Genomic DNA, 26,300 nt, shown 5'->3' with positions numbered 1-26,300 from the left:
GTTTTAATATGGAGCCACTGGGAAGGTTTTGAGGAGGGGAGGAACATCACCAAACCTGGCCTTTAAAAGAGTATCTCAGACAGCTAAGTGGAAGAAGGCTAGAAGGGAGAGAATGGAAACACAAAGTCCGAGAATTGCAGTAATTCTGACGAGTTTGGAAGAGGAATAAGATGAATGTGTGAATGGAGAGATGGGGCCAGACAAGGAAACAGACAAAACTACAACTGCCTGGATATGAGACTGAAGAGTGGCATCAATAGAAATAGGAAGGCTAGGAAGAGAGGAGGGTTTGGAAGTAAAAACTAGCCCTGGCTTTGAAAGAACAATTTGGGAAAGACTAAGCTGTGGAGATCTAGTTTGTTTGAATTAGAATGATCATTGGGATCACTAGCCAAGTGAAGTAAAAGCCTGTGGTGTACCAACACAGAGGGCCAGTCATGGTTGATGATCCCATACACCAGGAATGGTTAGAGAAAAAACAAGGGAGAGGAGTTTACAGGAGAAGGGTAGTTAAGAAAGGAGGCAAGAGCTCCAGAGGTTAAATCTGCTTTGGTTGGTAGGGAAACTGGGGTCCCATGTACAACTGGTGTGTCTGCACTACAGAGACATTTCAAATAACAAAATATATGCTTTATTGGGGAGCAATTCCAATTGTAACATTTCTCTGAATCCACGTTCCTCATAGGTAGTAGAAGCCATGGCACAGGAGAAAACTTGTCCGGTGTCACTCAACCTGCTTCATCCCCCTTCATCTGACCCCAGGGCACCTACATCCCTTAATTGATCAATATGCCAAGGACCCATGTCACAGAAGGTGGCTGGTCAGGTGGCTGTCAAATATCCTCATCGGTCTTAGGAAAACAGGATCCAGCAATATCACTTTGTAAACTGGTCCAGGAACTTAAGGTAGACTTGGCGCTGGGGAGAAGCAGCCGGAATGAAGTGGCCGCCAGGGTGGCGGAGAGTGACTGCCCCAGGGAAGCAGCCAGCTAGGTCAAGGCTCTCCTGTGTAGGAATGACTTTATCTGTTTCCCCCAGCACATGCAATGAAGGGAGCAATAAGGGTGCCTGCAGGAAGGGTGCGGTGAGCTTGGGGCTTCGGGGCTGAAAACCAGAAACCAAGATGACAAATCGAGGGAGAGGGAATCGGGGGTCACCAGCCTGGCCCAGTGCACACACTAAGGCTGCTAATGCAGCCCCTTGACTAAAACCAAGGAGTCCATCCAGGGGGCCATATTTGGCCATTGCTTGTCCAACCACAGCCAAGGCTTCCTCCAGACCCCGGCATTCCAACGGCTCTTCTAGGGCAGAGAATCCTGCTCCTTCTGGCTCTGAAAACCACCAACCGCGAGGTTCTTCCTCTGGGGAACAGGGCCCTATGGGAGCATGACCAATACAACAGGATGAGCTGGAGGAGCAAGTGGGGGGAACCTAGAAAGGAAGCACAGATGAGGGGGAGGAGAGCTGGGGAACGCTGGAGAGAGGGCACAAAGACCGGGAGAGGGAAAGGACGGGTAGGGTTTGAGCACGTGGGCAGCGGGCTGGGAATGAGCAAGAGCCCCGACAGGCCTTAGGGTCCACCTGCAGAAAAGGTACAGGAAAGAATCGCTTCCAGCACAGCCCGGGCTAAGTGGTGAGGCCGCATGTGATCGGCCATGGGCGGGGCCAGACGCCGGCTCTTCTCACTCACCGGCTGCGGGGTCGGTCTCTGGGATAGGGTGGGGGCCGCTGAGGTACAGGAGTTCGGCGCGGCCCCGCAGCGCCTTCCTCAGAGACCCGGTCTTCTCTCGGAAGCCGCGCTCGCTCTGTCTAAAGCCGGCCAGGCACAAAATCCGCAGCAAAGGTGGCGATTCCGACATTCTGTATCCCAGCACCGGAAACCGCCTGGCCACAAGCGGAACCGGAAATGACATGGGGAGGGCTGAAGCCAAGGGGGTGGGACGAGCCCGGCCTTTTCCTTGATTGGGGGCAGGGAGCCGCAGGGGAAGCCAAGAAAAGTGTCAGGGAGCGGGCGAAGGTGCTGCCTCCTCGCGGCAGGCGCAGTCACTGCAGCTGACGATCGGGACGGCGGCCACAGGCCCCTTCAACTGAAGGAGAAAGAGACCCAGTTACTGAAGGCTGCACGGGGAGCACCCCGCCTCCTTTCTCCCGCCCCGGTCCTTCCTCTCCACGGCCGCGGGGCGGCAGCGTCAGTTCGCAGTGCTTGGCTCGGATCCCGTCCCACCTCCGCGCATGCGCAAAACGCCCCGGCCAACTCTTACCCGTTCCGACTGGCAGGAGGATACAGCCGCCGCCCTCCCCGCACGGGGCGGCTGGTGACTAGTGTGGTTTGCTGCCCACGGCCCCAGGGAGTTGCTCGCGTAGAAGTCCATAGGATAGGGCTGCTGCCACGGGATGTCCTTCAGGGCCACAGCTGCCTGGGGATGAGGGTGCCAGTCAGCAGGTCCCGCCCACCCCTTGTGGGCACCCCAAAACCCAGGGCCCTGGGCAATCTGGGTATCCGCCCCCAAGCCACCCTCAATCTCAGCTTCCTCATCTGTAACGGTGGGGCGGACAGGGGCCCCCGGACTCCCCTCCCAGTCCAGGGGCCTTTCTCAGATATAAAGAGATTTTTCTCTTGGCCATAGGGGTGGGGGGGGATGGGAGGGGGTCAGTGAGGACCTTCATCTTTCCCCAAGGGGCCCTTCATGTACATCAAGGGTGTTACCTCATAGGGGGTAAGCATCGGCTTGGGGAAGGCTGTGCCCCAGTCAATGGAGAGGCGAGGACAGGCCACCTGGACCCACCTGAGACAAAGAAATCCTTCATGGTTCGGCTCCACCTTCATTACCCCTTTTCCCTGGTCCTCCCGAGCTGGGAGAATTCTCTTGGTAGCATTACCCACCCCCCACTTCCCCCTCAAGATCACACCTGACACCCCTGGGGACCTTGGACAAGTAAGTCACTGCCCTAGGTCTCAGTTTCCTCATCTGTAAAATGGGAGGACCAGATGGTGACACAGATTAGCTCCTTTTGTGAAAAAAGGGAAAGCAAGAGGAACTAAAGGCTACAGGCCCCTCTTCTGGTCCACAAATTCCTCTCTTCCTACCCTTCCACAAATTGTTTGAGGCAAGCTTGTGCTTTCTGCTGCAATTCTGTGAAGGCCCAAACGAGCCTGTAAGCTCAGGAATGATGTGCCAATCCTGTGTCCAGGGCCAGCTGACCCATCCAGTGCTTAGTAAATATCAAGTCTGATGACCCTGTTGTTGAGACTGGTGCTGTGCGTGTGGGGGAGCCCCCAGCTCCTGCCTGCTTGGTCACTAGAGTCACGATGGGGAAGGCTGGGGGGGGGGGGGGCAGACTCACGCATCCACTTCTGGGAAGAGGCCAAGCTTGCTGGGGAAGATCTCAGAGAGTAGCAGCCTTATGAACGGCAACCCCAAGTGGAGGAGCCGAGATTCCAGGTGCTGTGGAAGTCGAGTGAAAGGCTGGAGTCACGACGATGGGCCAGAACTGGAACCCAAAGATCACCCACCCATTTCCTGTCTCCCTAAACAACGGCTGCCCAATCCCTCTGACTGCTGGCTAGGATCGCGGTACCAGGAAAACCGGGCATTCTCGGTCTCACCTCAAGGATCTTGGGGCTCCCCTGCCGGCCCAAAGTGCCTAGAATGAGGCCCCAGGACCGGGCGGAACGGGCAGCAGAGATGGCTTCTTGACGGGCAGCTTGCATGCGCTCATGGCCATAGTGCTCTCTGGATAAGACCTTACTGTATGGGTCGTACCTGCAGAGAGGAGCGGGCTGCTGGGGCGTTTTCTGCCCTCCAGGCCCAGCAGGCGGTGCCCAGACAGAAGCTCCCACCCCCACCCTCCAGTTCTTGTGGCTCTTACAAGCCTCATCTACCACCTGCCTCTGCTGTTGAAGGCAAATTGAGAAGAGAGGAAAAGATACAGTCCCAGGGGTCAGGCAGGCAAGGGAAAGGAGGGGGAGCTCCGGCTGAAGAAAGCGCAGCTACAAGGAGGGGCAACTGGCAGCACCAGGAGCCCAGGCCTCTTGGTGCAAATCCCCGCTGCCCTAAGCCTGACCCCTCAGCCCCCGAGCTAGTCCTCAAAGGTGGCGAAGGAGGGCCGAAGCCGAGAGCCCTGCCACCTCCCAGCTGGCGGCTGGACCATGCCTTGGAAGGCCCTTCACCCCCGGGGCCCAGTACCTGTACGCAGCAACCCCTGGGTTGGCAATCATGATAGACTCAAGGTGGAAACGGCCATCGCCAAGATACCTGTGAGTGGCAGAAGAACACTTAGGAGCCCTCTGAGGAAGGGCAGAGATGAAGATGGGTGGGGGCAGGGGGAGAGGACCCTCAACTCCTGATGCTGGGCATCCTCTTCTTGGGGAAGGGCTGTGCTCTGCCCCGAGTGCCGGGGTCCTTCCCTCACCTTTGAAAGGCCCAAGGTGTGGGAGGAGAGTGTTCATCCCCTGGAACAGCCCGTTCCAGACCCTTAGGGGACCAATTCAATTTTAATGAGCAGCTGCCCTCCATGCTGCCTCTTCCCTTCCCCCAGAGCTCAGAGGCCCCTAAGTGCAGGTACTTATCAGGGGAAGAGGTATCAACTGACCACAGGCGTCAGGGAAACGGCTGCCACAGGGGGAGGGGGGTGGGCAGGGCCAGGCCAGGCTGTGCAGGGATGGGGCCTGAGCCTCAGCTTGTACCATTGATGTCTCTACCCTCTAAGGGTCTTCACTTTGGAGAGAAGGGTCCAGCTCTGGGGTGGGGGGAGATAAGAAGCACCTCCATCTCTCACTCCCTCTGATCAGGGTTGAGAGTGGGGCCCCTCCTTAGGGCTGGGGGAAGTTTCCTCTAAGGCAGTCTGTATTCACACAACATTAAGCATTTCCATTACCTAAAATAATTAGGCAGTAGGAGATGGTGTGCTCCTTCTCGTTAGCTGTCCTCACGCTAAATTAATGGGGCTGCAGTGTGGGCCCAGCCATTCGTCTTCTCCAATTACATCCTCACCCCCCAATTCCCATCGCTGAAGGCACCATCACGCCTCTCCCTCACACCGGCCTGGGAGCCCAGAGAAGCCCCTGTGTGGCCTCGGTCGAATCACCGGTCCCCTACGCCTCTTTCCTCACTGGGGCTGGGCAGGATGCCATGGAGGGTCTCCTCCACCTCTCGGGGCACAGTAGATGTGTCTGGAGGTTCCTCTGCCCCCTCCCTCTCTGCAGAACTCACACAACGGCCTCCACCTCCTCCGAGAGCCGGGGGGACGTGCAGCCCAGGATCTCTCCAGGGGACAGCGGCTTGCACTGCGGGACACACACTTTGTACTCCGATCTCAGCTCTTGGGCAGCTGTCTGTTGTGAGGCCAGGGAAAAAATAGATCCTTTGTGAAGGAGGGTCAGACCTGGCTGGGACGCAGGCCAGAGGCCCTGCACCCACCCCAGCTTTCTCCAGCTTTCTCCAATCCCTCTCACCTGCAAGGTCGAGACAAACTGGATGGTGCTGACCAGGGCCAGAGAAGTAGCTGGGGGGAAGGTGAGGCGGACCGAGTCGAGTAAGTGGGCGGTGTCTATCCGGATATCCACGAAAATGTAGAGCATCCGGAGACCCTTGGCCGAGACATCGATGGGCACTGGAGGCAGAAGGGAATGGGTCAGGCCACTGATGCCCCCCCAAACCTCAGAGGGCTTGGCTCAGAGTAGCAGAATCAGCCCCAGAAGCCAAGGGGGAGGAGTTGGGGGGCATTCCAGACGTAGGTACTGAGGCCCCTCTTCAGCCTGGCCCCCCCATCCCCTGTTGAGGGCCCTTGCTGCTTCAGCCACGCTTTAGAACACCCACATCTGGGACAGCAGCAGTTTCTATGGCAACCACATCCAAAGGATGGTTCCACCTGGGGATGGGAAGGCCTTGGCCTTCCCAGCAACAACAAGAGCCAGAGACCAAAATGTGGTGGAAGAGAAAATGAATGAGACTACAGTGGGAAGGGGAGAGAAGGCAATGCAGAGCTACCAACGCCCCCCTTCTTGCCCCTGATGGTTCTTCATACCCAGGCAGCTGTGGCCATAATGCACCAGGAAGTCAGCCCCCAGGGCCCGGGCGGTGAAGTCATCCACACAGCAGGCACCATAGGTCACATCTCCCATCACCAGGGCTTCTGCCTCTGTGAACCTGCCAGGGTAGGGGCCAATTGAGGCAGAAACATCAGTCAGCCGGCCTTGGTCCCTTCTCAGTTCCCTCCCCTACCGTAGGGAGCTTCTCCAGGCACAGAGTGGGACGGGCCCAGCTGCTACCACCCTCAGGCTTGGCACTGACATTGCTTGGGGGTGGCTGCCAATGTCCTGTTATCCCCCCTCCCCCTCCCCAGTCCAAGCAGAAGAGGCTGTCCCCATTACCACATTCCCCATACAGACACAAACCCAGATCAATTCAAATCAACACACTCACAGGCATGTTATAGGGCTATGCAGAGGAGGAGGCAGCCCAACCCGGGTACTCCAGAGGACCAGATGCAACCTCTGCCAGCCCAACCTAACCCACCCTGCCTCAGAGCTCCTGGCATGGGGGAAGGGTCTGTGCCAGGCACACCCAATACATGGCAAGCACAACTGGCATCCCTCACGATCCAGAGAGTGGGATCTGGACAGCACATTGTTGTGGGCACCAGTGCCAGGCCTGAATCACTGAGGGAAAGAGGAGGGGGAGAGACACCGCCCCATCCCCACCTCCACTGCCAGGCCTGAATCACTACTGGGAGAGGGTAGGAGTCAGAAAAACCCTGCCAGGAACCCAGCAAGCCCTGCACCCCAGTCCTCAACTGGGCAAGTGTCAAGAGTCTAGGCTGACTCGATCAGGGAGAGCCTGAAATCCTGCACATTACCTACCCCCCAGCACCCCAAAACAGGCCCAGCACAGCAGCATATTATTCAGCTCCTTAAAATGCAGCCTGGGCGTCTGAGTCAGCCGTAGCACTTAATTTTTTATAGATTAAAATGTATGCAAATTGGCCCAAGCCCCAGAGAGCATCCCCAAGGGGGGTGGGGGAGATTGGAGAAGTATATCCATGGCAGCAGGATGGGGGAGTTGGGGAGGGGAGCAGCAGCAGGGGAGTGGGAGGTTCCCATCACGAGGTGACCTCCCCTTTCCCCCCTCACCCTTCCACCTCCCCTCTCGATGTTCTTGTGGTATGTTCCAGACAGCTCAGCACACAAGGCCCCCCAACTGTGGCTAATTGTATCGAGGAATCAGGCAGTGGGGGAAGGAGGTGTGGAGAAAAGCCCTTCCAAGACAGGGCCAGAGAAACCAACCTTCTTCGGGGCAACATTTCTGTCCCCTGAGCCTCCCTGGGATTGGAATTGCCCTCTCCCCGTGACCAGGGACTGCTCTTCCAACATGGTGCCAGGCAGGTTAGGCAAAAGGGTCTCAGGTGGGGCTGGAGACCAGAGGTGCCTGGACACAGACAAGGGGAGCTCAAGGCAGCCCCCCCCCCCCCCCACGAAGGAGATAGTACCAGCCCAGATCCACCAGACCACCCTCATTGTCCCAAACCTTGGTGGAGCACCTCCACAGCTGGCCACTGGCTCACCTTTCCAGAATGTCAACAATGGTGCAGGCAAACATGAGAAGGCCTTCTGGCATCTGCAGGGCAACTGTGGGACAGAGTTGGGAGAAGATGGGGAAATTGGGCTATACTTGGCTACAACGGACAAAATGCATCCCATAGTCCTCACCACCACAATGCCAGGACAAAGGTCTGCCCCTGGCAGATCCTAGTTTACATTATGTGGGCAGGATAAGTGAGTATTCATCACCAACCCTCCCCACATTAACCCCTCACCCTTTTTGGCTTGTGCCTGCCGGACTCTCCAGATGGTCTTTGGGATCTCAAAGTTGTAGTTAGAGGGCAAGGCCTGGACAGCTTCCTTCAGTCGAGGGTCACCCAGGATCTCCGGGGGGATCTGATTGGCCAGACGGCCTCGGAGAGGCCCTCGACCTAGTGGTGCAGACACAACAGTTGAGTCTTCCTGTATGTCCTGCCATCCTTGTCCTTGGAGTGGTCTCCACGCCCAAACGTTCCCCAAGGACCCCAACCTAGCTTTATTTCTACACACCCTGCCTGGGATTCTAAAAGTCAGATCGCCAATGCTAGCCCTAGAAGAGAAATCTACTTCTTCCTGTCTCCTGTTAAATTAATATTAAAGCTACAAAAACAGACCTGAAAGCCAGGAGGAAATTATATAATTAACTCCCATATTCACTTGGTGACTAGGAACTAATGAAATGAGTATGATCAATGAGGTAAGGGCTGGTTTCTATGTGTGTCTGAAAGAAGGAATGATCCCAAGGAGCCCAGCAGAGAGAAGTCTTCAATTTTGGGAGGACACTGACAAGTCAAAATTGAGTGACCAAAGAGGGGGATTAAGATGGTGAAAGGACTTCTGGTTAAAGTGGGAAAGTTGAGCCTAGAGATGACCTGGAAGGGGGAAGCAGGACATAACCATCTTCAAGGATCTAAATGGTTGTATATAGAACAAGGATCAGACTTGCTGTGTTTGGCCCTAGAAGGGACCAAGACTAGATGGGGAGGAGTGGCTAAGAGACCCCATGTGCCATGCCTCCATGTCTGCCACTCCAATCCTTCTGTGGAAAAAGCCAATAACCTTCCCCTACACTCCCCTGTTCCTCTGGGCTTGGCATGAATACTAGATGGATTATAAACAATCAGAACCCCAGCCAGAGGCCAGCTTTCTCTGGTGATAGAATAGGTGTAGAGGTTATAATCTGACATTTCTATGGGGAAATGCTAGAGAGAAATCTCACTTTCCCGTTGGCCCAGGGTTGATGTCTAAAAAATTCCATCATTAGAAATTGGGTTTGAAGCATTAGTGCTCCCTTATAGTGTTCTTTCATAATAGAAATGCCCCCTGCCCAGAAGAGCAAGGAATTAAATCCCAAATAGCTGAGGACCCTCTGACTCCTTGGGAAGGGAGAGAAGAACCCAGAAAAGACTCTGATATCCAACTATGCCCAATTCACAATTCTCCCCAGGGTCAGCCCTGCAGTTCCTTCTAGGAAGCAACTGATATGTCCTAAGTCTTAGACATTTGCCCAAAAGAGAGCAGCAAGGTGGCTCAGAATTGAGTCAGGCCTAGATCCTGGGTTCAAATTTGACCTCAGACACTTCCTAGCTATGTGACCCTGGACAAGTCACTTAACTCCCATTGCCCAGCCCCAACTGCTCTTTTGCCTTGCAATATACAGTCCAAGAGGGGGTTTGCTGGTGAGCATTGGCCGGGGTTCGGGGTGGCTTCCTCTTCCCAGGGATGATCGAACGGCCCAACTCTGTCTGAGGCCCTGGACCCCAAAGAACTCGACCTCTGTGAGAAGTGGGACGAGCAGGAGTCTCTCCCGCCAATGCGTCCACCGGCCGTTTGTATCCAGTTCCCACGGCCTCCTTCCTCCAAAAGTGGCCTCTCCGGGGTTCGGGGGGGTTTCCGCCATCTTTGGGTTGTCACAGATTCTCAGAGGGATCTCAAAGACCGAGGGGACACCATGGGGAAGGGGAGGTGATCCTGTTAGGTGCTAAGCACTAAGTTTTGCAACTATTGTCTCATTTGCTGCTCACAACCACTTCGGGAGGTGGGTGCTCCAATGAGCCCCATTTTATAGATGAGGAAACTGAAGCAGGCGGAGGTTCCCTGAGGCCATATTTCAAAGGGAAGAATTGGAGGTCTTCCCAGGACCTCGCAGGCACAAAGGAGGCCCGAGACGAGGTCGGCTCCGCCCCCAGGAAGGGTAAACAGGAAGGGAACAGAGGATCAGGCGGGCGGCCCCAAAGGAGCCCGAGCCCTGAGAGGGAGCTGAGGGAAGGAAGAGGATCGCTCTCGAAGGAGGGAGACCACGCCGGGCCGAAGCGAAGCCGCCGCACCTACCTTTGCCCGGGCCGCCCCGGATTCCCAGGCCTACGGCCTCCGGCTCGGCCAAGGCTGCCATGGTCAGCTCTCCCACGTGGGCACTCAAAAGGCAACGCTAAGCGAGCCCGAGCCGCCTAGCCCGCAGGCGGCGCCAATCGATCGCCGAGAAGCTCGAGGGCGAGAGGCGGGGCCGGAACTCGGAAGGTGGAGTTGGGAAAGTGTGGGGTGTGGCTTGTTCTGCAGTAAGAAATTGCCCAAACCGCGGCGCGGTACTCAAGCCGCTTGAAGTCCAGCCCAGCCCAAGTTCCCTCTCCTACGGCCTGACATCCCGCGACCTGAGGAGGACAGCAGGGTATTCTGACCCTGCCTCCCCAGGAGGACATCCTCCCCCACTGCAGGGCAGGGACTCTTCCATTTAGACCGGCCGGTTCTCCCATAGGTCAAGCACTGGGTTCAACACTCGCTGGGCAGCCCCCTGGGGCCAGTCTAGCCCTGGAGGCTCGCACCCTGTCTAGCCCAGTAGACCCAACTTAGAGGTCAGGCAGGAAGGTCCGGACAAAAAGAAACTTTCCACCCCCTGATTTGGATTTACCGGGACCGCAAAACCCCCTGTCAATGTTCCCGAACTCTACATTCTTCACATCAGTGACCTTGTAGACCCCGCCCGAAGCCCAGTTTTGTTGCTTATTTCCTATCGACTCCTCCTGACCCCCTTTTGGGCGTTTCTTGGCAAAGATACTGGAATAATTTGCCTTTTTTTCCCCTTCTCCAGCTAATTTGACAAATTGGGAAACTGAGGCAAACAGGGTTAAGCGACTTGCTCAGACAACGTCTAAAGAATCTCAGGCCAGCTTTAAACCCGTCTTCCCCATTCCAGGCAGTAGGCTCTCTCCACTGTGCCACTGCCCTCTGGGTACTTTCCAGCATCGAGGGGCCAAAGAGTATTATTTTTTGTCTGAAAGGCCAAGGCCCGGGGAGCTGACCAAGTTTTGAACTCGAGGTAGCTACAGTTTGATGGAAGCAGCTTGTGTTTCTTTGGCTCTCGCCAGACCATTTGTGGGTGATCTGGTCTGAGCCTGGCGTCCAGCATAAGAGGCTGGGTCAGGCTGAAGAATCCACGAGCCCCTTGGGTGGACCTGCAGCAGAGAGCCTCCCAGTGTAGAAGCCAGAGCTTTCTGGCCTGCATCATTTTGCCAACCTTACAGCCAGGCCTCTCCTGGCCCCTCCCCTCCCTAAACTAATCCAGGCCTCTGGCCCTTTAAGCGGAACTCCCCGAAGCCAAGCGGCCTCAGGCTCCCCCGGAGGCCCTCTCTGCTTAGAAACCCCTAATTAAGGTGCGGGAGAGAAGGGAAAACAAGAGACTAGGTTTAGGCCCTGCCCGTGAGGGAGAAAAAAGAACCGGCTTGGGAGGCCTGGGAGCAAGCTGGCCGCAGGGCTGGAACCTGGGGGTGAAGGGGACCCGGCTGGCTCCCCCACCCTTCGAGGAGTGCTGTGAGTGCTCCCTCCAGCAGGGCGGGCTGCCCTCATCCTGGGCATCCCCAAGCTCTCCAGCCCTCCCCCAAGGGCTCCGCTCAAGGGGAAGGGGACCTTCCCCAATAACCAGCCCCCCAGCATGCACTTATTAGCCGCCCACTGTGTGTGGATCGAAAGGAAGAGGAGGAAGAGCTCCTCTCCTCCAGAAGCTTGCCTCTGAATGGGGGGAAACGACCTGCACGCAAGGGAAGGATACACAAGCTAGGTATGGAGGAGACACAAAAGGAGGCAAGGCCCTCACAGACAATACCCGGGAGTTCTCACAAGCACCCTGGGAGGTAGGCATTGCCATTTTTCAAATGAGAAATGAATTCTCGCCTCGGGGCACACAAGTGTCCAAAGTAGGATTTGAAACCAAGGCTTCCTTTGAGACAAAATTCATCACCCTCCCATGGATTCACACAGCCTGATTTTTTGCCATTGCAAGGATTTCAATGAAAACACCCGGGTTGTCTGTGGACTGGAGATCTCTCTCCCTGATCCCCCTGTGACCCTGTCACCTGCTTTTTCAGTCAGGTTAGACTTCTCTCTAACCAAGTTCTCTGGCAAAGAGAAGGCAAAAAACCTCCCTTCCCCCAGGCAGGAGCTCCAACCTCTCTCCTTCCTTTCCTCCCCAGGACCACGTCTGTGATCTTGCCTCTCCCCTAATTCTGGAGGATGTCACATTGGGAGCCCAGGCACCTATGGGTCTCAGCTCAAGTCAAGGAGCGAGGTTGGGGACCCCAAAATCTCTCTCAACAGGACTCTACAGGACACCTTTCTATCCTCTGGACTGCAGATCACACTTATCGCCCACCCCACCCCTCCCCACATTCACTCAATCCATCTTTTCGCGGGGGCTCCTTGGGTCGAATTACTCACTAGCCTGAGTAATTGCCACACCTCAGGGTGGGCCCCATTAGCCCCCCCCCCCCATCTCACACCACAACGCCCGCCTCTGTGCCACCCCCGTCCCTGCCCGGCCCGGACTCCACAGCCCGAGTGGGGACCAAAATAACTCCGGCCCCCACACTCCAACAAAAGCCAAAGTGAGGACCCAGCAGCTGTCTTTGCCAGGAAAGAACCGGTGTACCTACTGACCGCACCCCCTCCTGTAGCGGGCGGGAGCCTAGGGAGCTGTCCAAACCAGGCCGGCTCTGAGCTCAGCCCAGAGCAAGAGAACCGCTGGTTTTAGTGTTCCCTCCCTGCCTCTCCTGGGCCCGCCAGGCTCCTCCTCGGGCTTCGGTCTCCAGAGAGCTGGGAATCCGAGCCGTTCGCAGACCTTGGGGAGACTGGACCCCCTTTCCCTGGACCTAAACGCCCTCCTTTTTCCCTCCCCCACATACGGAGGATCCAGGATGACTAGAGTGTGGGTTGAAGGGTGGCTAAGAAACCGATGGGAGAACAAGCCCACCTAGAAGCTCGTTCCCACCTAGGACAGCTCCTGAAAGTCCCTCGGTTCCTCACATATACTCTCCTCGCCTCCCTCCCCACCCTGGCCCAAACTTAGTTCTCCTCCCCACACCCTTCAATCTAGGTGGTCACCATTCCAGCACGATACTGGGGAACCGGAGAGCCGGAAGTGTTTATAAGCATCGAATCCAAATTCCTGATTTTACAGAGGAAGGCACTTGGAGGGGGCTGATACGGTGGGAGGGGGACAAATGACTTGCCCAAGGTCACACACGTGGAAGCTGGAACCTAACTAGGAGGAAGGCTGGTACGGTGCTGGAGCAGAACCTGACTGAGGACTCCCAGGCTTCTTCTCCCACGGGCTTCACCACGCATCCCAGCGAGCGCCCGCTTTGCTCAGCCCACACCCCTTCTGTGCCTCCCTCCAGTTCTTGTCTAGGCTTAAGGAGAAAGCCTTGCGCTTTGTAGACAAGTCCCTAAATTCCAGGAAACAGTGATGGGGTCTTAGCACCCTACTCAGCCCCCAGAAAAGAACGTTGCCTCCCAGAGCCAAATGGGGCTGCTGGGATGGGTTCTGACCCCTGGTCTCTCTTCACGCCGCCCTCCCTAGCCCCTTCGCGGAGGTCTGGGGTTCGGTCCCCCCAAATGCCTACATGGGATTGCAAAGGTTTGTTCTGCCCCTGCGATATCAACCCTTTCCTCCGTTTGGGAGACTTTCTTTCCCCAGGCTGGGGCTTGAATGTGTCGATGTGTGTGGAAGGGGGGATATAGCGGTCCTGGAAAAGATCTGCCCCTGCTGGTAGCTACACACTTTCCCTCTGAGGCAATCCTCCCAACTGGGAGGGAATGAAGAAAAAGGGGGGCGCAGAGGAAGCAGGGACCCCAGAGGGCTGGCTCCAAGGCTGAGGAGAGAGGAACCTGAGGGCGCAGGACTTGAATGGGCTTTGGATTGGGTGGGGAGCAGGAAGAGGGTTTGGCTTCCCACCCCCCACCCTCGTTCCCCATCCCCCACCCTCTGTGAAATGTGCCATTCACGGCTCCCAGCCCCTTTCTCCCCGTGACCTCTAAAACCCGGGGACCAGCTCTTGGACACTATACTCTCCTGCCTCCTTTGAAATCCCTGGGGAAGAGGGCCGAAGGGTCAGAGAGGGGCCGAGGAGGGGAGCAACAGAGGCGGGGTCAAGGCTAGTGGAGGGAGGGCACGAGGGGCCCGGTTGGACAGGTGGCCCCAAGCCCCAGGGGCACGGCGGGTGGAGCAGAAACACCTTGGGAGGCGCCGAGCGGCTGAGCGCAGCTGCCCAGGGAATAGGACGGCGCTTGGGCACCGCGAGCAGAGCGCACTTTCATAAATTTTGTATGGGAGGCGCTCCGTGAGCGGGGGCGGGGAGCGGAGAGAAGAAGGCGGGAGGGGAGGGAGGGAGAGGAGGGAGGGAGAGAGGGAGGGAGGGGAGAGAAGGAGAGCTGGGGGAGGCGGGGGGAGGAAGGGAGGCGCCCCGCTCCGCGGCTCCTCCGTGTCCTGCAAACGCTCGGCGGGCGCTTTCCTGCGAGCAGCGCGCTCCGGGCCAAGCGCCCATTTGCAGCAGCAGCCCGAGGGGGCGGGGAGGGAGGGGGCCGTGGCCCACCAGCCAAGGGGGCGGCTTCTCCCCTCAAAACCGCCGCCAAAGTGCTAGAGCCGGCAGAGGCGCGGGAGAAACGAGCGAGTAAGAGAACGCCCTGGTCGTGGCCGCCGCCGCCGCCGCCGCAGCCGTAGCCGGTTCCCGTGCAGGAGCAGCTCCCAGCCCGGCCCGAGGCATCTCCAAGCGGACTCACCCCGGCCGAGCGCGAGCGGCCGCCCCTCTTCCGGAGTGGGGCAGGGCAGGGCAGGGCAGGGCAGGGCAGAGCCGTGCTGCCGCAGCACTTGGCCGCCCGGCGGCTCTCCCCTCGGAGGCGGCACGGGGCTGGGACTCAGGATGCCCCTGCGGAGCCAGGGAGCTGGGCAGGAGCAGGTCGCCGGGGCGCCCCCAGCTCCGCGCCCTCGGATTAGCCGCAGCTCCCACCCAGGGATTTGAAGCTGGACCCCGCGTGGGACCGCCCCATCTCCGGCCTCTGACAGAGCGGCGGCCCCGCGGCCAAGATGCTCGCGAAAGGTGAGTTGGAGCCGCAGGGGGAACTTGGGCACCGCCGCCGTTGCCGCCCTGCCGGAACGGGCTCGCTGCGGGCGGACACCCGCTAGCGGCAGTGAGGGGATCGCGGGGAGGTCGAGGTAGAGCTCTGTGTGTGTTTGTGGGAGGCGCCGGCACTGGCTGCCCCGGGAACTTGCTGGGAGGATTAGCCCCAGGGCTAAGGGACAGTGCCGGAGGAGCTTGGTCCTCCGAGCGGCAATGGATCGCGGAGTCTGGCTTCTGAAGGGCTAGCTGCCCGTGGCGGGGTAGGGAGAGGAGGCACTCAAGTGGGGAGATGCTGGAGAGCTTTTCCTTCCCACAAAGTTCTGCCCTTGTAGACTGGGTCTTCTTGCCCTGGAATCTGCTGTACTCGGACCCTGGCTCAGGTGCAGCGCTGAGCTTGGGAAGGTCTCTGGGTTCTTCCCAGCCAGCCCACCCCGCCCCTGCCCCCTGCCGTTGGTCCGGTCTGTGGCCTCCTCTCCCCGTTCCCCCGGGAGTAGTGGACAGAGCCCGGGCCAAGCTGGGGCGGGGGGGGGGGGGAGGAGGTGGGGGCCGCCCCTCGAACTTTGCTGCAGCCCCGAGCCGGGGCCGGCCTCAGCAGGACCAAGCGGAGGGCGTGTGCCCCGACGGAGACCACCGAAGGGCTGGGGTGTGGCGACTGATGGAACCGAGAGCGCGGCGGCTGGCTAGAGCAGAGGGGCGGGGGCTAACCGGGGAGAGCCACCGGAGGAGGCCGGAGCTCCGGACCGCCTCTCTGGCTCTCCGGCAGCGGGGTCCAGGAGCCCGGAGAGGCGCGGCAAACTTGGCGCCGCTTCTGGGGAAGTCCCACCGCGCCCCCACGTGGCTCTGGCGCTCCTGGGCGGCCGTCACGCGGGAGCCGGGCGCTGTCCCCCGGGCCCGGGGGAAGAGAGACGGCGCCTCCCGAGACGGGTGCCGGCCCCCAGCCGCCGGGGCAGCGATCGAGGGCCGCCCCTGCCCCCGGCTCTGGGCGCGGGTGACCTCTGTCGGGACCACCCCCGAGCCATCCTCGGCTCCCGTGTTCTCAGCATCATCCCTGCACCCCGTTCCCCCATCCCTCCCAGCTAGATGACAGGCCCAGGTGGCCGCCAGCTCCATCCTTGGTCCTCTGGGACAAAGGCTGAGTCGGGAGGCTCAGGTAGTGAGAGAGGGGCCTGATCCCTGAGCTCGAAGGATCCTGCCTTAATCCGCCCTTGTTTCCATGGCAACAGACTGTGATGTCGTAAGCATAGGATTGTGACCTCACAGCAGGATCAGGAAGGAGAACTCTGGTTGGGAGAAGAGGCCCTGGGATGCGGGGATAGGAGCAGGTTTGGGGAGGGAGAGGCTGATCCTATTAAAGAGGGGCCATGGGCGTAGGGGGGGAGGGGGAGGAGCCGTGGAAGAATCAAGGCCAGTTTGGGGAACTTGAAGGCTCTAGTTTGGTGATGTGATCTCTGCCTGTCTCCGGGCCACTAGGGGGTTGGATGGAATTGTTTTGGCTTTCCAGAATAAGAGCCAAACTTTCCTGTTACTTTTTTAGATCCTGGCTATTGTCCTCCACGTGGGTCAGTGCTTAAAAGCCCAGGAGTGTTGTGGTTTGAATGGTGTCAGCTCCCAGAGCCAGGCTCTGGCCCCTTGTACCAGAGTTCCCTTCTGTTCTCTCCAGGACAAGGCACGAGGAAATGAACAAGTCTATCGGTCTGGCTGGGGGAATCAAGTGCTTAAAGGGAACCTCTTAATCTATGCAGTCTTCCAAGGTTTACTTTGTACCTTCTCCGCTAGGGCAAATATGGCCGTCCCCATTTTGCAGATGAGGAAACAGAGGTCAGGAGAGGCTGAGTGACTTGTCTCAAGTCACACCACTAGTATGAACCAGAACCTCGGCCCCAGATCCCTTGACTTCGGCCCGCACTATGCGCAATGGCAGGCTCAGAACCCAGAAGTCTGGGACCAAAGCAGGCAGAGTGAAAAGATGCTTTGGGCTCTCCTTCCCATGTCTAGGTCTCTGGGTTTCTTATGGTAGCACTAGTAGATATGGCTTCCTTTCCAGACATGGCTCACAGTTAAAAATGGACCATTGAAAATAGCCCACGTGCTATATTTATAGGGCTTAGGTGCATGAAGAGAAATCATGCACTGCCTTGCATTGCATCTTGCTCTTACCTGTCCTCTCCAGGCAGGAGAGAAGCCTGGCTCCGGACTGGGAACCAGTGCCTTCTGGGAGGGACACACCGGGCTTGGGACTTTCCTTCTTGGAGAAATAGCTGGATCTGGAGTATGGCCGCTTGAGAGCTCGCCATCTTGGCTAACCAGAGGGAAAAGAGCCATACTAATGCTACGACGACTGATTTTATGTTGGATGCTGCTTTGAGGTCTGCAAATCGCACTTTCTAACCAGGGCTGTGGAAGGTAGGCAGCCTCAATTCGAATAACCTCAATCTACCACTGAGGAAACTGAGGTTCAGATGGAGGCAAGTCATTTGACCACAGCCATAGAGCTATGGGATTTAGGTCTTGAACTCAAGCCTTCTGATGCCACGGTTAACTCTCTTTTCACTCTGGAAAGGGAGAAGAGAAATCCATTAATTCAGGGGCAAGTCCTTGATGCCACAAGAGGAATATTGTCTTGGAAGGTATAATTTTGGCAGTATTTCTCTCTCCCTCTTCTAAGTAGAGTGCTTGACCCTTCTGCAGAATCTAGGCTAGAGCACTTGGGCAGAAACTGGCTCCATTCACCCACCCCACCACCCTTAAAACTGGCTGAGCATCAAAATAAGGGGAGAAAGGGGCAGTAGGTAGCACAGAATAGAAGGGCTTGGAATACAAAAGACCTGGGTTCAAATCCTAGCTGTGTGACCCTGGGCAAGTCATTTACCCCAACTTGCCTTGCCCTTCTAAGACAAAAAGTAAGGGTTAAAAAAAAAACAGGTGTGGAGGAGGCTATTAGAATATCCTGCTTCCAGATGTTTTAGAAGAGACCAAGCAATAGAGTTACAGGTGCTGTATAGCTTACTGAATCTTAACAGGCTATCTCAGGTCTTCTCCAGAAAGCACAAAAATAAAAATAAAGCAGCTATTATGGAAAGCATTAAGCCTTGGAGTGAGAACTAGATTGAGACCTGGCTTCTTCTTCCTACTAGCCAGGTGACCTCATATTAGGCAGGCAGCTTTACCTCGAAGCCTCAATTTCCTCATCCATGAAATGGGAATGATGATATTCCCATAAATCACAGAGTGGTTGTGTCAAAGTTGACAGTGTTCCCAAACCCTTTGTAACCATGTTTCAAGGACCTCTGATTTACAGTGTGGGAACTCTCCAGAGGCAACCTCTCCCATAACGTTTTCTGGGAGGAGTGGAGGGTGATCAATCAGAATTTGCCATTTCATCAGTGTAGGAGAACTTCCTGTAGGGAATCCCCCCAAGATACAAATGGATATGTTTTCTGTACCTCTCAGGGCCTTGGTTGCTTAGGGGCACCCTTAAGTTGAAGTGACTTGCCCACAAATTATCTAGCTAGATGTGTCCAAGGCAGGATTCGAACCCAGGACTTCATGCCTACAAAGCCAGTTATCCGTTCATTCTAGTGATATAGTCTTTGTAAGCTGCCTGATGCTTTGTGCATTGAAATGAGTGAATTTAGAATTAACTAGCTCCAGTGTTGGGATTCTAACAAAGATTTTTTTTAACATTATTTTATTTGGTCATTTCTGAGCCTTATTCACTTTTTTTTTTTGTTTTTTTAAGAAAAGCCTATTGCCCTAGGTAGGCCTAGAGAGGCGGGATCCCAAGCTAGAGATTTCTGAGTCTGACACATGCCAGTGCATCCACCGCAGAGCACCGTAGAAAGGTGGCCCTTCAAGGTGCCATCATGCTTAGCCCATCCACGTGCTGGAGAAGGGTTTGGGGGATTTCTGGGGCCGGGCAGAGGGCAGAGGAGCCAGCCTGAAACTCAGCAGAGAATCCAGATCCCTGCCTGGGCAGTGGCCTGTTTTAAACCTGAGGGAAAGTGGAAGGATGTGGATTCCACTGGCTGTTGGGGGCTGGTGGCTGGTGGCTGCCAGGGGGAGGGGGGGAGTATCTCTTTGATCTCCTTGTCACTCAAGCTCAGCTTAATAGTCCAAACAAGTCTGTGATGCCTGAAGTTTAGCACTGCCAATCAGGGGGGAAAGCTGGGCCCCCTCCCCCAGGGTAGGCCAGCCCCAGCAAGCAGCCCCCACTGTCAGAAGCCAGGAGCAGCCCCAGCATCCCAGGCGGCTTGGAGCTGCTGACAATGCTGGGGCTGCACACAGCCACAGCTGCCCTGGTTTTCCATCCCCTGCCTTCGCCTCGCAGTGCGGGGATATAAAAAGCAATGCTCTGGTCAAAGATGAGAAGGAGGGAGAGGCGAAGGCAGGGGAGTCACCCAGCAACCTTCAGGAAGGCAGGATGGGATGGTAAAGGGCTTCGGGCCCCCAAAGCAGCCTGTTTAAGGGCAGGATCTGTGGATTTCATTTTTAGAGCTCTGAAAAACAGAATGCAAGGTCAACAGCCTCTAGGCTCGTGCCGAGCCCTTCCCTAAAGTTTGGTGTCTTGTTAAGCAAGGAAATAGAGTGCCGAATAGGCTTTGTTAAGTGGTAGCCTAATTAATAATTTAAAATCTTGTAGCTGTCTTTCATTAGGATTTATCTGTCCACCAACCACAAAATCAGTCAAACACGCTCATTTATAAGTTAATGCCATCTCTGAATAATTCAGTGAGCAGCTAGATTAAGGCCTGCCATCCTGCTGCAAGATGCCTTGGTTTCCACAGCCAGATGGTCTGGCATGGCGGCACAAATGGACACCACCACCCCCATCCCCTGGGGATGAAGGAGCCCGCGGAGCCTTGGGACTGTCAGGCAGTTGGTGGGTCCTGAGTCTCTGGGCAGGCCTCCATGAAGCTCCTACTTGTGCCAGGGGCCATCCTCGACTCTCCTTGGGCTGACCATGACTGGGCACCCTTAAAAAAAAAGGAGAGAGAAACTTAACCCGGAGAGGAAAGGGAGGAGGTAGGGAGGGGAGCTGCCATGAGTCTCCACAGAATCTCAAAAAAGCAGGGATCCTGGGCTTAGAAAATCATAGCTACAGAGCTGAGCGCTCCTCCGAGGGGAGCACAGATGAAGATTCTCAAGGGAGTCAGCTGGCTTCCTTGCAGGGACTGAGCACCTGAAGATCTCCAGCCCCAGCTCAGTCGGAGGGGAAGGGCTTAATTCAATCCCTTTCCCCAGCCCAGGAATCATGCTCTAATGGAATCTTGGCAGCTCAGGGCAGAGCCTTTAGCCCTGCAGCCTGAGTGCTCTCTTCTGGGCCCTTCTGGGGTCTCTGCAGGGCTGGAGCCCTTCGGGAAAAAGATTGGAGAGAAGGACTGCCAGAGGGAGAGAGAAGAAGGAAAGGATGCTGGAAAAGGAGAAGCCTCTGCTGCGTGAACATTCTCTCCAGTGGCCTGAATAAAGGAAAATATGGCATAGGGAAGGCTTGCAGGGAAGCATTTCTCTTTTGGGGTTTGGGAGGGGGCAAAGAGAGAGAGAGAGAGAGAGAGAGAGAGAGAGAGAGAGAGAGAGAGAGAGAGAGAGGGAGAGGGAGAGGGAGAGAGGAAGAGAGAGAGAGAGATAGAGAGAGAAAGAGAGGGAGAGGGAGAGAGAGGGAGAGAGGGAGGGAGGGAGAGAGAGAGAGAGAGAGAGAGAGAGAGAGAGAGAGAGAGAGAGAGAGAGAGAGAGAGAGGGAGAGGGAGAGAGAGGGAGAGAGAGAGAGAGAGGAGAGAGGAGAGAGAGGGAGGGAGAGAGGAGAGAAAGGGGGGAGAGAGGGGGAAGAGAGAGAGGAAGAGAGAGAGGGAGGGAAAGAGGAGAGAAAGGGGAGAGAGACAGAGACAGAGAGACAGAGAGAGAGAGAGAGAGAGAGAGAGAGAGGGAGGGAGGGAGGGAGAGAGAGAGAGAGGAAGAGAGAGGGAGGGAGAGAGGAGAGAAAGGGGGGGAGAGAGAAGAAGAAGAAGAGAAAGAGAGAGACAGAGAGGAGAGAGAGACAGAGAGAGAGGAAGAGAGAGAGAGGAAGGGAGGGGAGGGAGACAGAGAGGAGAGAGAGACAGAGAGAGAGAGAGAGGAAGAGAGAGAGGGAGAGAGAGAGAGAGAGAGAGAGAGAGAGAGAGAGAGAGAGAGAGAGGAAGAGAGAGAGGGAGGGAGAGAGGAGAGAAAGGGGGGAGGGGGGGGGGAGAGAGAGGAAGAGAGAGAGGGAGGGAAAGAGGAGAGAAAGGGGAGAGAGAGAGAGAGAGAGAGAGAGAGAGAGAGAGAGAGAGAGAGAGAGAGAGAGAGAGAGAGGGAGAGAGAGAGAGGAGGGAGGGAGGGAGGATGTATTACTGTATACACACTCATCTATATAGATACCAAGGAAATATGTATGGATCTCCTTTAGAATTGGAAGGGACCTCAGAGGCCAGCTAGTCCAACCTCTCATTTTACAGATGAGGAAACTGAGGCCCAGGGAGATGAAAAGACCAGCGTCATAGGCTCAGAGCCCTAGATTTGGAAGGGACCTCAGAGGCCAGATAGAAACAGAGGCTCAGAGACAAAGTTGGTGATCTGTTGTCACACAATGTCAAAGGAAGTATTTGTATAATCATGGTAGCCAGCATGGCACCGACATTACAAAGCACTGCACAAGTATCATCTCATTTGATCTTCAACCCTGGGAGATGGATGCTTTTATTATCCCCATTTTATAATGTAAGAAACGGAGGCTGAGAAAGGTTGTGACCTTACCTAGGGTGGCACCACTAGGAAGTGTCTGATGGAGGATTTGAATTCAGGTCTTTCAGATCCCAGGTCATTCTCTATCCACTGGGCCACCTGGCTGCCTACCCAGGGCTCCATCCACCACAGCATGCTGCCTCTGATACATGAAATCCTACGCTTCTGTTTGCACAGGGCTGCTTCCTAGGGGCTAGATTTGCAGGATTTCTTCATGGGGACTTTCTTGAGAATTCTCCAAGGCCTACAAAGTGGTATTCGGGCTTTTGAAGGTGACGTTCCATGGGCAATGCCCCAGGTCTGGCAGGCTCAGAAGGGCTTCAGGGATGGACCCAGCGATGCCGTGACATGACGCCATCCTGGCTAAGCTCAGGACCAGCAGGCTGGCCCTCTTTTCCAAGGCACAGGGACCGCGTAGTGCCCAGGGTCTGCGGCTGCCCTACTCGAGGGGGAACGCGAAGAAGCGGAAGGCCCTGCCTGCAGACTGACCAAAGGTTCCTGGTCTCAGATGTTCTGCGCCAGCCCAGATCGGATTTCATGGAGCAAAGGAGCCCTGGCCACAGAGACAGGGAAAGAACAAAGTCAGACAAAGAAATGAAATGAGAATGTGAAGGATGGCCAAGAGATGGGTGAGCAGCAGCTAGAGCCCTGGGATAGGGAAGGGGGAGGGAGCAGGGATGGAGACAGCCTGGAGGTCTGGGACCCTGACCAGGGGACGGGCCGAGGTTCCAAGGCCTTATGTGGGCCAGTCAAGGCCATAGGAATCGCCTGCCTTGGAGGGAGAGTTGTAGACAAAAGGTGCAGCTCCCATGAAGAAGGCAGGAAGGAAGGAAGGAGGAATGAGACGTCCCTGAGGCTGTCTGGATGGGTGCCCGTCCGTGCGCCAGGTTCAAGGAGTGAGGGCACCGGGATGGGCCTTCATGCGGGGGAGCCAGAAGCAGCCATTTCCTAAGGAGGAACTGGGTAGCCCTACAGGGAAACGAGGAACCCACATAGCCTGAGAAGGTGATGGAGGCGGGGGCAGGTGGCCCACCTCAGGCCCTGCCAAAGGCTCCCCTGAGATGTATGGGAGGAAGAGAAGAAATGGCAAAGGAGGCTGTTTGCATGGAGGCTCGAAGGTGCAGGTGGGCAGACAATCCTCTCGGTGCCCAGGGTACCAGCCAGCCTTGGGGAAACTGTAGGGTGGGGCTGGGTTCCTTTGGGCCCAGAAATCCCAGGAGGATGACAACTGTCTGTTCTACTCCACCGATGGGGACGAGTGCAGAGAGGTGGGATTGGGCAAGAACTCCAGGCAGCATCTCTGAACTGGAACCTCCATGGCAACCGTGGCCAGGTCACTGTTCTATATTTTAGCCCAGTCACAAATCCATGCTTCCCATAGACATCTCTGAGCCTCAGACTGGCCTTCCCTGTTTTCTAAAGGAGATCATTCTTTCCTGGGAATCTATCTGTGATAATAAAGAAATCAAGGGGGGTGGGGGGTGGGGAACAACCATTCTCTGCTCTATTGCTGAAAGCTAGGAACGTTTCCTTGTGTCTCTCTTTCCCCTCCTGCCAATCTCTCTTGATGAGATGACATATGACAGTTAATGAATGAGTCCTGAATTGTTTGTGTCCCTCCTCTCTCTCTCACCCTCCTTCCTTCCTTCCCTCCCACCTCCCTTCCTTCTTCCTTTTCTCCCTCCCTCCTTCCCTTCCTTCTTTCCTTCCTTTTCTTCCTTCCTTCCTTCCTTCCCTCCTTCTTCCTTTTCCTCCCTCCCTCCCTCCCCTCCCTTCTTTCCTTCCTTCCTTCCCCCCTCCCTCTCTTCCTTCCTTCCTTCCTTTTCTCCCTCCTTCCCCTTCCTTCTTTCCTTCCTTTTCTTCCTTCCTTCCTTCCTTCTCTTCCTTCCTTCTTTCCTTTTATTCCTTCCTTTTCTTCCTTCCTTCCTTCCTTCCCTCCCTCCCCCTCTTCCTTTCTTCCTTCCTTCCTTCCTTCCTTCCTTCCTTCCTTCCTTCCTCTCTTCCTTCCTCCCTCCCTCCCTCCCTCCCTTCTTCCCTCCCTTCCTGCCTCCTCCTGTTGTCCATAATTCCTTCCATAAACGCTTGGCATGCCCACGCTATGGGGCAGCCAGGTGCCAGGTGCTTGGTTTCCCCTCCTTTCTGCTCATCAGAGGCATAGAACAAGCCAGGGATAAGAACACTACCCTGGGGTTGGCTGCCATCTTTCCGGCCTTGCTGCTTTGCCGCCATCTTTTCCTCGGAGTGGCCACCCCCACATTCCCCTGAGCCTTCTGCTCCATATCGGTGTGCTGTGGCTTGGAGAGGCAGCGCCTTGCCTGGCTTGTCTCCTGCAGGAGCACTAATCTCCGAGGCCTCAAAGGGCAGAATCCCCGTGTTGGTGCCCCTGCCTGTGTTTACTCTCCTGTCCTTGACTAAAGTGGATTTTCTGCTAATGAGCACTTGGCTGCCCAGAGGCCAATGACCTACCTGTGCTGGGCTTGGCGTTGGCTCATTCCAGGGACAAAGAGAGGAAACCCTGCCTTTCTCCTTCCCCTCCTGCGTCTCTGCCCCAATATCCCCCCCCCACCCCCCACCCCCCCGTATCTGAGGGGCTCAGCATTCCCGAATGGCTTCCAGCCTCTGCTCATGATAGATGCTTCCAGGATACGTGTCGGGCCCTTTTGTCCTGCCCGGCGGGGCCTACAGCTCAAGGTCACCTCCGGCCTGGGCCACATGAGAGTCAGAGCCTGGCAGAAGGGGCACCGGCTCTCTCGTAGAGGTCCCAGGTTCAAATCCTGCCTTTAATGCTTACTTCCGTGTGGCCTTGGGGCAGTTAGGTGTTGAAGTACACAAAGTACTGGGCTTGGAGTCAGGAAGACTCCGTGATCCTGGCCAAGTCACTTAACCCCTTCTGCCTCTGTTTCCTCATCTGTCAAATGATCTGGAAAAGGAAATGGCAAATCCAGTATCTTTGCCAAGAAAACCCCAGAGGGGGTCACGAGGAGTCTGAGGTCACTGATAGGACTGAACAGCAACAACCCATGGACCAGGCACGGCGTTGAAGTGCGAGATCGCTGCGCTTATTACCCTCGTTTTACAGCGGAGGAAACTGAGGCAAGCCCGGGGAGGTGACTCGCCCAGGGCCACCCAGAAAGGAAGGAGAAAAGGCAGGTCCCAGGACGTGTGGAGGAAAGCTGTGCCCACCCCGGACACGTGCTTTCTGCCTGGGAAGAGCGTCTTTGTCTCTTGTTTAGGCTAAAATGTTTCTGATATCACAGATAGAATTTGGCTGCCGACGAGCCTGTGATTACTGTCTAATCACTCTGAGTGCTTTGGATAATACCCGGCAACCAGCCCTGCGAGCTTCTTCGGGAAGGGAGCCGCCGCGCCTCCTGCGCTGGCACAGCCAGTGGCTCGGCGCAGGCTGATCTGTGTGCGGAGGAGGGGCGGGAGCGCAGGGCCATCCCGGCCCCCCCACGAGGGGAGGCCTTTGTGTGATCCACGCCACTCCGCGGAGAAACTGAGTCAGCCCCGTCGCAGCGGAGGATGGGCAGCTCAGGAAAGGGGGGATCTGGACGAGGCGGGGGAGGGGCGCCCCGCCAGCCCCGCTGCCCCCCAGGAGAAGCCTGGATCTGGGCCCTGCGCTGAGGCGGACAGAGCTCAGGGCCTGGGGGGACGCCGGCGGCCATCATTTATTCAGAGGGAGCTTGGATGATGAGGGGATGGGCCGAGGGGCCTCCATTAGCCGGAGCGCACCAGGCGTTTGACATTTACTGGCTCCCGTCTTACGAGGAAGCTGCCTTTTCTTGGAGAAGGTTTCGCCTTTAATGTTCTATTCATGGGGCTTGTCGGCAGTCCCAGGCTGGGCTGGCTGAAGGCGGGGGAGGGGCTGCGGGGTCATTGGGTGCCAGGAGCCGGGCAGGGAGCTAACGGCGTCTCCCCTGTAAGCCCGCCTGCCCAGCGGTGGCGGCTTCCTCCTTCCGGGCCGAATGTGAGCCGGGGACCCTCTCGCCTCCCCACGGGGCAGCCCAGGAGAAACGTCTGGCTTCGGCCATCCGAGTCGCTCCGGCCCCAACTCTAGAGCCAGAGGGGCCCCTTCATGGGATGGAGAAGGAGCTGAGCGCCAGAGTGGACTCGCTCACGGTCACCCGGCCGGATCCTGGTCCCCTTAGCACGAGCCATTCTCCTCTCTAGGCCTCAGTTTCCTCATCTGTAAAGGGGGGAGGGGTGCGCTGAATGGCCTTTCAAGGGCTACGATAATGGGAAGAGCCCAAGGATCAGCCCCATCGGGAGCTCTGAGGGCTTTCCCCACTCGGGAGGCTGGATCTGGCCTCTCTAGGGGCCGCTCGTCCCCTGGGGAGGGGGCAGCGGCGCGTCCTGGGGAGCCTGGCCCCAGCTCTAGGGGGAGACGAGGCCTGTCCCCCAGAACCGGCTGAAGGAGGGCCACGGAAGCTCCCGGGTGGGACCCCCCCTCTGCGAGGCCCCTTGAAGGCAGGTGGGCCGAGCCAGGCTGCCCAAAATGGCGGCCACGTTGGGATTTGGCCTGGAGAGGCCAGCAGCGGCCTCCCCGGGAGGGAGGTCGGGGTTTGACTTGGCAGAAACGT

At 56.7% G+C, this 26,300-nt stretch overlaps 3 protein-coding genes across 4 annotated transcripts in view; 1 reads left to right on the top strand and 2 right to left on the bottom strand.

Annotated features, from left to right (window-relative positions):
- Nucleotides 1-608: 608 nt before the first annotated feature.
- Nucleotides 609-11,328, bottom strand: DPH1 (diphthamide biosynthesis 1). Of its 2 annotated transcripts, XR_008916838.1 has the most exons (13): nucleotides 9,911-11,328; nucleotides 7,816-7,971; nucleotides 7,564-7,627; nucleotides 6,028-6,149; nucleotides 5,456-5,613; nucleotides 5,214-5,335; nucleotides 4,188-4,256; nucleotides 3,608-3,764; nucleotides 3,346-3,446; nucleotides 2,708-2,786; nucleotides 2,262-2,417; nucleotides 1,691-2,087; nucleotides 609-1,376 (listed from the first exon to the last, which is right to left on the bottom strand). XR_008916838.1 is itself a non-coding variant. In XM_007485763.3 (12 exons), the coding sequence occupies exons 1-12, from the start codon at nucleotides 9,969-9,971 to the stop codon at nucleotides 2,001-2,003; spliced, it is 1,332 nt and encodes a 443-aa protein (XP_007485825.2). In that variant the 5' UTR covers nucleotides 9,972-11,328; the 3' UTR covers nucleotides 609-2,000. The 2 variants fall into 2 exon arrangements, 1 of the variants encoding a protein (XP_007485825.2); XM_007485763.3 differs by having other exon boundaries at nucleotides 609-2,087.
- Nucleotides 877-1,859, bottom strand: OVCA2 (OVCA2 serine hydrolase domain containing). Its single transcript, XM_056814768.1, has 2 exons — nucleotides 1,691-1,859; nucleotides 877-1,361 (listed from the first exon to the last, which is right to left on the bottom strand). Exons 1-2 carry the CDS (start codon nucleotides 1,857-1,859, stop codon nucleotides 877-879), a joined length of 654 nt encoding a protein of 217 aa, XP_056670746.1.
- A 2,909-nt stretch (nucleotides 11,329-14,237) lies between the features above and the next one.
- RTN4RL1 (reticulon 4 receptor like 1) overlaps nucleotides 14,238-26,300 on the top strand; it is a 131,646-nt gene continuing 119,583 nt past the window's right edge. Inside the window, exon 1 of the mRNA XM_007485761.2 lies at nucleotides 14,238-14,943. Coding sequence (XP_007485823.1) covers nucleotides 14,931-14,943 — 13 coding nt within the window. The 5' untranslated portion in view covers nucleotides 14,238-14,930. The remainder of the gene's footprint in view (nucleotides 14,944-26,300) is intronic.

Source organism: Monodelphis domestica, chromosome 2, assembly GCF_027887165.1.
Source record: "Monodelphis domestica isolate mMonDom1 chromosome 2, mMonDom1.pri, whole genome shotgun sequence".
NCBI classification, from domain to species: Eukaryota; Metazoa; Chordata; class Mammalia; order Didelphimorphia; family Didelphidae; genus Monodelphis; species Monodelphis domestica.
Note: the sequence above shows the minus strand (reverse complement) of the source record. Positions and strands in the feature narration are given on the sequence as shown.